Source organism: Ustilaginoidea virens, chromosome 3, assembly GCF_000687475.1.
Source record: "Ustilaginoidea virens chromosome 3, complete sequence".
Classification (NCBI taxonomy): domain Eukaryota; kingdom Fungi; phylum Ascomycota; class Sordariomycetes; order Hypocreales; family Clavicipitaceae; genus Ustilaginoidea; species Ustilaginoidea virens.
The window spans coordinates 1,553,097-1,564,184 of NC_057318.1; the positions used below are offsets into that span (position 1 = coordinate 1,553,097).

An 11,088-nucleotide genomic window follows, 5' to 3' on the forward strand; every position below is an offset into this window, starting at 1 on the left:
AGGCTGTTGGGCAATGGATTGACTGGGATCGCGCAGGGCCGGAGTTGAGTGGAATAGAGCTAGGCTGGGATTCTCCGACGTCGTTTGGGCTTGTCCTTATTTATTTATTTTTTCTCTTTTTCTTTCTTTGCGAGGATATCTGGTGTCCATACAATGTCTGTCAATTTCCTTTCCCCTTTGCTTTTACTTTTTTTTCTCTTTTTGGAAAGCTTGCTCTGGGGAAGGCTTGCTTTGGTAGATTGGGCATATGGGGTGATTGTATAAACACGATACGAAACAAAAAGTTCGCAGGCCTAATGCCGGCATCATGTCCGAGGACTGGGCGCCGCCTCTGAATGGGCCGCTCGAGACGATGGATACGGCAGAGGATCCTCTGCGAAGTGGTGGTGAGAGCGCTCTCCGCGGATACTACTGAAAATGGCGTCAAGTCTCGCTTGGCATAATTGGGTTTTCGCCACGAGATACCCGAGTTTGAGCAGTGGCGTGCAAGCTTGTTGGCATTTCTGGTATTTATTGGGGTGACTGAAATTTTTCTTGATACTATCCTCACATGATCGGAGAAGATCTATATCAAGAGGGTTCTTGTTCAACAAGGAGTGAAAGCAAAATAGACAAGCAATTCAACTGTATACTACCAGGCCAATGTCCTTTCTATTACTACCATTCATCCCAGTCTCTGACCGGGACCTCTTGTTCGCCACGCGTCTGGCAATGGTCCACCCGAGTTGTTTGCGCTTCCGCCTCGCCCGCCGCCGCCGCCAAGTCTTTGGCCAGTAGACCTAGGGACACTTCCGAATCTCGTTTCCAGGAAAGACTCTACAAATCGCACTATTCGCGATAGAACGCGGGGTGTGGGAATCAAGTTTCTTCCACCGCCATAGTTGGGCCACGTCTTGGTCAAGAAGTCAAAGAGATGTCCGGCAAACAGGCCATGCAGTTCCAGAAGCAGGTTCATGGCACCCTTGGGGAAGAGAAGGTTGAAGCCAAGCATGGCGTAGGGCATCAGCTGGGCAGGTATTGTGACGAGCATGTAGTTGACTTTGACTCCGCGCTGCTCCTGCGTTACGTTATAGACCATGGCCAAGACGAGAGCAGGCAAAAAATTCATGAAGCCGAAGGCGGTAAAGTAATTGACAATCTGAAGCCGGGAGTCAGCCTCGAACTCTTCTACACATGGTGGACATTTGTCGAAAAGCAAAAGCGAGGATGCAAACCGCGGAAAACAAAAAAAAAGAAAAAAAGAAAAAAGAACAGCCCGCAGACGAAAGCAGGACATGAAAATGTAGGGAGCTATAAATACCACTCGAGTGAAATGGGCAATCGCACGAGCCATCCATAAGACATCCCACCATGCCTACACCGCAGAACAGTCCCGATTTTGCGAATATTTGTTGGGACTGAACCGAAGGGCAGGGGTACTCTTCCTCATTTCCAGGAACCGTGGTAGTAGTAGAGGCATGACACTACCCGGGCAGATATATGAGGGGTTTTTTTTTTTCTCTTCGAAAACACGGTTACAGGTAGCGCACTGGAAGGAAAACAGAAATAGTAGACCCTGTCAGGCAAAATGTAAAGACAGTAAAAGCTTACCAAAATCGTCCCACACACGAATAAAAGGTACCAAATGAGGTCTTCCTTTCGTGGGAACCGAGGATTACCAACTTCCATTTGGCTCAAATACGAATACAAGAAATACGTATCAAAGAGTAGGCCCAGGCCCGGTCTTGTGATGAGAAAGGCCGTCACGAGGCGCCAAATTTGCGGAGGAAACTTGAGCAGGAAGTATTGATGGAATATGAGGTAGTTGGCCGGTACCACGCCGACCATGATGCCAGCCGACACGATAAATGTCAAGGTCACGACAGTTCTGTCCAAGCCCGAGATGGTCAATAATCGATTTGCACGCTGGAGATTGGAGCTGCTCGAAAAATTCTGTCTCACCTGGTTATGGGCGGAAGCCGCGTGTAGCTTTCGAGTGCGAATTCCATCCTTGCTCAGGAAGGTCAAGTGCAGTAACAGAATGGGAAATCGCAAAAGCATGCAACACGCTACGTAGAGGGCAACACAACAGTAATCATGCGAGCAGAGTTATGCTAGGCAGAAAGCGCTCGCGCAGCCATTACCGTTGGTGTTGTGCCATCTTTCTAGACTGTTCGTGTCTGGTAGAAGGCGATGGAAAAACGTGGGAAAGGGAAAGGAGTCAAGGGAGGGAGAGGTGGCATTTATTACTAGCACAGCACGCTTTTATTGCTCGGCGCAAATTTTTACGTTATTCGTTGCGGAGCGACGGGCATGCTGTTTAAAAGGGAGGAGATAAAGTCGCTAATACTACTCTGTATACTATGCACTTGCACCAAAATAAGTATCTATACCTGTGTATATGCTTGCAAGGACAAACTTTAACACCGGCCTGTATTATTAGGCTAATAGAGAGAGATGGAAACTGTCCGTACGCTGCTGCATGCGCACCCCTGTACCAGCAACCTTACCCAAACGTGACGTAGTTGACCAGTGCAGCTTTAGAACGCTCGCTCACCATGAAAATCCACGATCAGTTGAGAAACGAAGAGGCGCGGCACGCCGCTTGGGAGGCTGGGAAAGGAGCCCTTGTTGGTGCCGCCAAATGGGGAGCAGGAACAGCTGTGCTGGGTGCCATTGGCTACGCGTGCTCACCGATTTATCGTGGGACAACGGTTCAATTCAAAGTGTAAGACATGCCTCCTTTTACTTTCAAGAGCGCAATCCTCAGGTTTACTGAGTGGGCAGATATCTCCAGATGTCTGGTATGGTGCTGGGGGGCATGATCGAAGCCGATTGGCGGCTGAGGCAGTACGAATGCCAGATGCGGATGCAACGGAGATGGATGAGAGAAAGGGCAAAGTGGGAGAGGTTTGAGGAAGAGTTTGGAAAGAATGAGGGCGGAAAGTGACGGATCACGACAGCTGCGCTCTGCTGCTGCTACTTCGTCTTCTCATGATATGTAACCGCATCAAAGTCTCGCACAAAAGTCTCGGGGATGCGCTTCAGCCGTTCCATGCCTCAAAGTTTTTCTTTGTCGGCTAGTTTCAAGCGACCTGGAAGCGCTTGGGATCCATATTGATCTTGCACAGCCGCACGACGCAGCCGCTCAGTTGGAGTAACGTTTGAACACCTTCGAGAATCTTCATATGAGTGAATCCAATCTCTTTGATAAACTCGAGCTTCGAATGTTCGCTTAATGTCGAAATGGTCTTGGTCACCTTGAACATGGTGCTGATGATGTCATGACTGGAATATCCCAGGCTCCAGAGCTCTCTTAGAGTGTCCAATGCCGAATCGACGTTGCCCTCATAACAAGCTTTCAGCATCGCCTGTACCTTGATCGGGTGGGGAGAATCGACAACTTTGAAGACATTGTCGCCAGAGACGAAACCAAATCCGGCAAACGTAGACTGCAGGTTATTGATGGCCTGTCGCATATCCCCCTCGGCGCTGAAGACGAGAGCGGCAAGGCCGTCATCGCTGTATTCGACCTTTTCAGCCTCAATGATTTGTAGTAACCGCTTCACAACCTGGGCATCTGACAGCTTGGCATATCGAAGGATGGCGCAACGTGACTGCAGCGGTTCAATAATTTTGTTTGACTGGTTACACGCGAATGCGAATCGAGTCGTGTTGGAGTATATTTCCATAGTTCGGCGGAGGGCCTGCTGTGCGCCAGAGGTCATGCTGTCGGCTTCGTCGAGTATGACGAGCTTGTGGCGGCCAGGAGGCAAGGTCACCTTTTTCTGTGCAAAACCTTTGATTCGATTACGAACGACATCGATGCCTGAATGAAAGAATCGTCAGAATACTTGACTTGTAAGGGGAGCTGTTGTAGACTGGCCTCGCTCATCGCTTGCGTTGAGCTCGAGCACCGCTTCCTTGTACGACTCTCCGAGGAGCTGCCTGGCCAAGCAAAGCACGCTTGTCGTCTTTCCAATACCGGGCATTCCTGAGATAATGACATGAGGCATATTCCCTTCCCTGGCTATTATCTTTAATCGCTCTATCGTCTCGGTGTTGCCGACGACATCATCCAAGAAGGCGGGACGATACTTTTCCACCCTGGTACAACAGCGTTAGTGAGTCGTGCCATGCCACAACATAATTGAAAAATGAGAGGAGGAAGAAGAAAAAAAAGAGGAAGAACAGGAAGAATGAGTATATGAATGGAATAATTGAATGTGTGAATGTGTGAATGAAAAAAAAAAAAAAAAAAAGGAGCCAAAAAAAAAAGAGCGATACAAGAGGCTAAGGTTGGTTTACCAAGGCAGTTCAGAGTTAGGAGTGCCATTGGAAGACGATGCCAGGGCTGCCTTGGACGCCGCAGTCGAAGACTCGCCTTTTTGCTCAATTCTGGCAGCAGCGGGCATGGTGTGGTGGCGGCGGGTTTGTGGAAATGGAAATGGAAGCTTTAAGCAACGGATCAAACGAGACACTTTACGCGATGCGGCGCGTCTTGTCTTGGACAACGGCAAGCAACATAACATATTCCGTAGTAACGCAAAACGGGCGGGGCAGCGTGGCCCGTGTGTGGCCCGCGTGTGGCCCGTGCGTCATTTCATTCTCCCTCAGCCCAAGGGCCGCAAAAAGTTGCACCACCAGAACATTTTTCTCCATTACCGACGGAGTACGTAAGTACAAGTGGTTCTCATCAACACCGCCAACCCAAGAGGGCCCGACGAGCGCAAATCAGTCGCGTGACGTATAACTTGGCCGGCATACCTCACTCCCTTACCGAATCAGAAAGCCTCGAACCATCCGATACAACTAGACGCATCAATGGGTGTCGCGAAGAAAACGAGAAAATTTGGACAGGTAGGCAGGCAGGCGCTTATCGATAAGCGTGCTTGGCATGGCATGGGGAAAATGCTGACGGTTGAAATTCGTAGGTCAAGCGGATGATCGGTCAAAAAGACGCCAGATTGAAGGCAAATCAGCAAAAGGCCGAACTCGAGGCCAAGAAGAAGAAGGAGAAGAGGACCATTAATGGCGAGCTGGTGCGGGAAGCGCCGCAGATGCCCAGCAACATGTTCTTCCAGCACAACACTGCCCTCGTCCCGCCGTACAATGTGCTGGTCGACACCAACTTCCTCAGCCACACCGTCCAGCGGAAACTGTCGTTACTAGAGTCCATGATGGATTGTCTGTACGCAAAGTGCAACCCAATCGTCACCTCGTGCGTCATGTCCGAGCTGGAGAAGCTGGGCCCGAGATATCGTTTGGCGCTGCGGGTCGCCAGAGACGAACGGTGGACGAGACTGGAGTGCGATCACAAAGGCACCTATGCGGACGACTGCTTGGTAGACAGGGTGAGCAAGAACAGGATATACATTGTGGGAACCAACGATAAGGCGCTGAAGCAAAGGTTACGAAAGATTCCTGGTGTGCCACTGATGAGCGTGGCGAGAGGAAAGTACGTGATTGAGAGGTTGCCTGATGCGCCTCATTCATAGAAGATATACTGGACGAATGGCTTGATCATTTTGATTTCGTTTTCATACCCCCGGACGACGAGCTTTATGTGTTGACTCTTTGAATGGGGTTACATGCGTAATTTATGCACTCCCCGGCGGCCTCTGACATGTATTATTATTCCCTTCAGCAGGAAAAGGAAGCAGAGGATTGTCACCGACAAGAGAAATCTTGACTGGGGCCGTTTCATGTTTCCCGCCATCGAGAAATCCCCAAATCATTCGAATAAATGCTTCAGTGCTCCATGCTGGACCTCGAAAGACACCAACCCCATAGCTATAGCTGCTTACACTGGCCACGGCTGTTTTTCACTGATTGCGGAGCACGCTTGAAAGGACAACTTCTCCAATATCGAAGCGTTGGGTCAATTTCCAGAGACATGTCACCTGTTCAAACATCCGCACAAGCTCCGGAAATATCTCAGGGACATGCAGCAGCAGCTTGTACGTCAAACTCTCACCTAGGCGGAGTCCTCTTATATGTCGCAGCTTCAAGTGGGAAGTGCGGATTGAAAACGACGAGGAAATCATTGTGAGAAGGCGCGCACAGACAAGTGACAAAAGGGTGTCACAGAAGGAGAAGACGTGAGGAAAGGGACTTCGGTCCAGGGCTCGGGGTGCGATGGCGGAAGGGAAGGCTCACCCGTTTACGGAATCCAATCTACCCGGGTAAGGAGCTGATTTGGGCGCTCGGACGTGGTTCAATAGACTCCAGCTATACTGCCAGTTGTCGTCCTGTCCAGTACCGTGGGACAAACTTCTTGCTCCTCTAGGCAGAATGAGTTCATTTCCGGGGCCACTCCAAGCTGCCAAACGTCTCACCGTAAGGGTGCGATGAAGAGATGGGATATGGACGACAGGTCGGGTTTCTTGTCACGACTTATCTGTCGTACGGGATTAGTGGCGTAACTCCTTGACGAATTTTCTAGCCTTAGGGATGCAAAATGCTTTAGGGGCCGGGGCCGGGATTCAGACAACCTGACTTTAACTCGGCATGGCGCAGCGAGACTGGAAAAGAAGACGCAATGGACAGCTGGGATCCCTTTCCGAACCTTGTTTCCCAGTTGATTTTCTCTATTCTCCTTGAAGACGGCCGTTCGGGAGGCCAGTTGACCCTATTTTTGTGGCGACGAGTTGGGAAGAAGTAAGGCATCATGCTGACGATGCGTCGGCGTTTTGCTTGAGATTCGTGAAGATGTCAAGGCGAGACCCCGACAAGAAGCGGTAAGGAGGGAAAGTCCTACATACTGCAGGTGGGGTACCCGGTGGCGCGCGATGGTTACCTGGGTGTAGGTACCTAAGGTACCTACCTATACTTGTGCACACCGAGTCCTTATCGACAAGGTCTGGTTGTTTCTTCTTGGCCTTGCGCCTGCCGATAACTGGTGATACACGCCACGCCTGCCCGAGTACCGCCAAGATTCTACTGAATTCATCCGTATAAAGCTTTTGCTTGCAACTCGGCAGTGCCGAGTATTCCAACTGGACGGGGCGACACGGTGCGGATGGAAGCGGCCGGAGAGTGATCAAGCATTTTGCTGTTTCTCTCGTTGCATCACAAGTTTGCAACGGCTGAGCCGTCGAGGGGCCGAGGGCGACATTCTGGTCACTTAAGACTTGCCCCTCCAAATCCTCCACATCAGCCCACATCAACCAACATCGACCTGGCCAAAAAGAAACCCTTTTGCGCACCAGCAGCAGCGCGCGCCATCGACTCTGGTTTGGCAGTGCCAGCCAACAGGGACCATTCCATTCTCCTTGTCACATTCAGCTTGGGAGCTGGCGAACCACTCGCCTGTTCCGCTCTCAACCCACAATCTCACGATATTGTCTTTGGCTTCCTACAAACATACCATTAGTCTCCCCACCCCGCTCCAACCTAATCCTGTTGTACGCCCGCCGGAAACCGTCTGCATTGGCCAGAAGTTTCCTGCCGTGGACCCTGTTACTGGCCCACTGGCTCGATTCCGTTTTACGTACAGGCAACTGACCTTCTTGGCACTACTGATCAGCTGAGGCTCGAGGCTCGAGGCTCTTCTGCCTCGAGAATTACCACACCCGCTCCCGACGGAACCTCCTCCTTTCCAGGCGAGCCGTCGTCGTGCGCGATCCCACGGTGGCCTCGCCTGCTGCCAAGGGACAATTGTTGCTTCCTCATAATCTGACTTGGACTGTACCGAGGGCCGTTGCTCTATCCAACCCCTACTACTACGGAGTACAGTCGCGCGGCAAAGCTTGCAGCTACCTGAACTATGCCGGCCCAGCTAACTGGGCCAGTGGGCGCCAGCATTCCAATTCATGTTGCCAGTGAGCAGGCAAACAACTATCGCAAGCAACACAAGCACTCGCGCTCATCTTACTCAGAATCGTCCCCTCTGGCCAACTCGCGAAACAACTCGCTGACCTTGCGTCCTCCCAAGAGACACATGTCGTCCCCCGACAAGACTATTGCCGTCACCAACGCAAGTGGGCGTCAGGCTGCTTCCTTTATCCGTGTTGCGACTGCCGTCGGCTACCGCGTTCGAGCCCAGTTGAGGAACCTTGAGGGTGTGGTTGCGACCGAAGTCTCGACGAATCCAAACGTAACTGTCATTGTCGGAGAGTTGTATACCAGGCACCAGCCGACGGAAGAGAACAAAGATGTCACGCAGAATGGTCCCATTTCTGGCGTGGGCGTCAATCACGACCTGATATCGAATCTCTTTCGCGGGGCCAAACTTGCCTTCATAAACACCACGTTCTACGGCGATGAAGTGCAAATTGGCAAGGCTCTGGCCGACGCTGCCAACAAGGCTGGCGTCGAACACTACATATACTCCTCCATGCCCGACCACGCCGCTTACAACAAAAACTGGCCATCTCTGCCGCTCTGGGCGGCCAAGCACAAGGTGGAAGAGTACGTTCGGGAACTCGACCTCCCGGCCACCTTTGTCTACACTGGGATATACAACAATAATTTTACTTCGCTCCGTTATCCCCTATTTTGCATGGACCTGCAAGAGGACGGGTCCTTTGTATGGCAAGCACCGTTTCACGAGGACGCTAAGCTGCCCTGGCTAGACGCCGAGCATGATGTCGGTCCGGCGATACTGCAGATTTTCAAGGATGGCGCATCACAGTGGAAAAGCCATCGTATTGCCCTTGCCTACGAGTATCTGTCCCCAAAAGAGGCATGCAAACTCTTTGCCCGAGGAGTTGGCCACCCGGTGCACTATGTTAGAGGCCCCATCGAGATCAAGGTGCGAATCCCGGCGGGATACCGAGAACAGCTGGAAGCCCTCGAGAAGCTATTCAGGGTGGACGAAAAGGATCCCAAAAAACAACCGCCCTATTTTGGCGACATGAAGCTGGAAATCAGCTGCCCCACAGAAGCTCTCGAGCTGTGGGAAGGTCCCAGGGGCCTGGAAGAGTACGCACGGGAAATGTTTCCTTTGGAAGAGGAAGCCAACGGATTGACGTGGATGCTGGACGACGACGACATTGACCAAAGGTCGACGGCCGATGAGAAGCTAAATGCGGCAACTACGTCGGTCGAGCAGCTAAGAATTCACGATGAAGATGAAGAAGACGATTCAGAAGATGAAGGCCTAGTGATGAGGGGCCTGAAGAGAGACGAGGAACAATGGCTAGCATAGCGCAGGGGTTCGCTTTCAAGCAGCGAAATGTGGGCAGAATCCGACTGTAAAAAGCCGCATCGAATTCTGGTCGGCCTGCTGCACCTTAGATCCACATTGTAATGATGCATGAAAGAAATGGGGTTTCAGAGGGCGGCGTTGGACGAACGGAAAGCGCCAGGTCGCCCCAAAATGGCAAAGAAGAAAAGATGAAAAAAAAAAAAAAAAGAGAGAAAAGGAAATCGGGAAGAAGAAGAAGAAGAAGAAGAAGAAGAAGAAGAAGAAGAAGAAGAAGACGAAGAATTGGTTGGTTACGGGTCAAATCGCGGAAATGGAATTTAAAAAAGCAAAGGAGGAAGTGAGACTTGCTGCCAAATCAAACTGCATCAAGTCATGAACCGAGGCCTCGGGTGTAAAACTTTTCACTCGGTCCGGGGCACAGCCGGAAAACTCGAATAGCAAATGCGCTCTGGATATTGAGTACGCATTGTCTGAAATTGGAGACTTTCTTCTCTTCCCTCTTTTAAACCCGGGTTGATCGAAACTTTAACGCAATATTCGCGAGCTAGCCTCTATACGGGTTTGCACCACAATAAAACACACATAAAAGTTAAGGGTACAGGTCAACCGACCTATGTCCCCCCCTTATCATCCGACCTCCCCATAATAACTTAATTGACCTGACCATTGCTATAGGCTATATCATTAATGCGATTGGTTTCTTAAGTCTGCATATCTTTCTTAAATAGTTATAATAAAATAAGGCTTATATCGCTAAGAGATTGTATTTTGCGTATTCCTAAATTAATCTTAAATGCAATTTAATTTAATCTCAAATATATCTATTATGTTACTAAAGTTATCTTATACTAATAATAACTTTAGAAAGATAAACTAAACGCATTTCACTAATAGAGTTTAATATAATACTTCTAAATCTTTAGACTGTAAAAAACTGGCCCTAGGGCGACTACGAATAGGCGTCAATCGAATTTATTAATAAAACTAAGGAGGAGAGAAGGGGAGCCCAAGTCAGGTCCCTTCTATAGTTTATATATTTGTATATGCTATAGGGCGGAGCCCTAGCGGTACCTTATTAGTCCCGCGCTTCTACCCTACCTAATCCATTCCAGCTAAGTATAGGTATAGCCCGAGCCCCAGCTACTCTTATAATATAGGCATAGCCTAAGTCTGTAATATACCCCCCTTCTCCAGGAAAAATTTTATCTATTTCCGTATTAGGATTACTATAGAGTTCGACCGGGTCTATTATATATCCAAATATCTATTAAGGATTCGGGCTACGCCCGTATTATGCTAAGGGCAAGCTTGCGCGCAGCGTAGTGCTAAGGGGATATAGGTGTCAATTGTACTAAGTATAGTAACTTGGTATAATACGTACTCTTTTGGCCATATGGTTAAGAGGGTAGGTTTTTACCTGGCGATGTGCGCAGACACCCGCTTAGGGCCCAATTAGGCCATATCGTTATAATATCCCCCTATTTAGCCTTAAATGCCTCCCACGCTATAATATCCTTAAAGTTCTTAAAGGGCTCTTAAATCGGTAAATCGTATCCCTTCTATTTTACTAGTATATTGCATTTCTTACTATAACCCTAAGCGTTTTTTGCGGCTAATATCTCTTTAACCTTAAATTCCTTATATAGAGTATTAGAGTGCTCTAGTAGGACTAATAGGGGACTAGGCTTAATATCTATAAGTACTTAACTCGGCAATAAGTCGGAGGCAGCTTACTCTATAAGGTCGATATAGAAAACCGGGTAAATATTATTATTATTATAAATTTACGCTAGAGGCTATTTAGAGCTAAATAACTTATGTAGTACTTCTATAGAGATAATTCAGAAAGGAAAAACCCGGCAGCCGGGAGGAAAACCCTTCCTACAATCTTAATTTCTGCTTTATATTGCCCCGTAGTGGGGGCAGCAGATATCTAGTGTATAAGAGAGTAGGGTGTA

General features: G+C 49.3%; 5 protein-coding genes across 5 annotated transcripts; 3 read left to right on the forward strand and 2 right to left on the reverse strand.

The window, feature by feature from the left end:
• Positions 1-664: 664 nt before the first annotated feature.
• Positions 665-1,988, reverse strand: UV8b_03718 (uncharacterized protein; the record flags this gene model as incomplete). The annotated part of the gene is made up of 3 exons (XM_043141216.1): positions 665-1,138; positions 1,591-1,867; positions 1,942-1,988. 3 exons carry the CDS (start codon positions 1,986-1,988, stop codon positions 665-667), a joined length of 798 nt encoding a protein of 265 aa, XP_042997150.1.
• A 549-nt stretch (positions 1,989-2,537) lies between these two features.
• On the forward strand, positions 2,538-2,929 carry UV8b_03719 (uncharacterized protein; the record flags this gene model as incomplete). The annotated part of the gene is made up of 2 exons (XM_043141217.1): positions 2,538-2,707; positions 2,767-2,929. 2 exons carry the CDS (start codon positions 2,538-2,540, stop codon positions 2,927-2,929), a joined length of 333 nt encoding a protein of 110 aa, XP_042997151.1.
• Positions 2,930-3,065: 136 nt separating this feature from the next.
• On the reverse strand, positions 3,066-4,394 carry UV8b_03720 (uncharacterized protein; the record flags this gene model as incomplete). The annotated part of the gene is made up of 3 exons (XM_043141218.1): positions 3,066-3,808; positions 3,866-4,086; positions 4,288-4,394. The coding sequence occupies 3 exons, from the start codon at positions 4,392-4,394 to the stop codon at positions 3,066-3,068; spliced, it is 1,071 nt and encodes a 356-aa protein (XP_042997152.1).
• A 409-nt stretch (positions 4,395-4,803) lies between these two features.
• UV8b_03721 (uncharacterized protein) lies at positions 4,804-5,477 on the forward strand (the record flags this gene model as incomplete). Its single annotated transcript, XM_043141219.1, has 2 exons — positions 4,804-4,839; positions 4,914-5,477. 2 exons carry the CDS (start codon positions 4,804-4,806, stop codon positions 5,475-5,477), a joined length of 600 nt encoding a protein of 199 aa, XP_042997153.1.
• Positions 5,478-7,747: 2,270 nt separating this feature from the next.
• On the forward strand, positions 7,748-9,130 carry UV8b_03722 (uncharacterized protein; the record flags this gene model as incomplete). The annotated part of the gene is made up of 1 exon (XM_043141220.1): positions 7,748-9,130. The coding sequence occupies one exon, from the start codon at positions 7,748-7,750 to the stop codon at positions 9,128-9,130; it is 1,383 nt and encodes a 460-aa protein (XP_042997154.1).
• Positions 9,131-11,088: the final 1,958 nt, after the last annotated feature.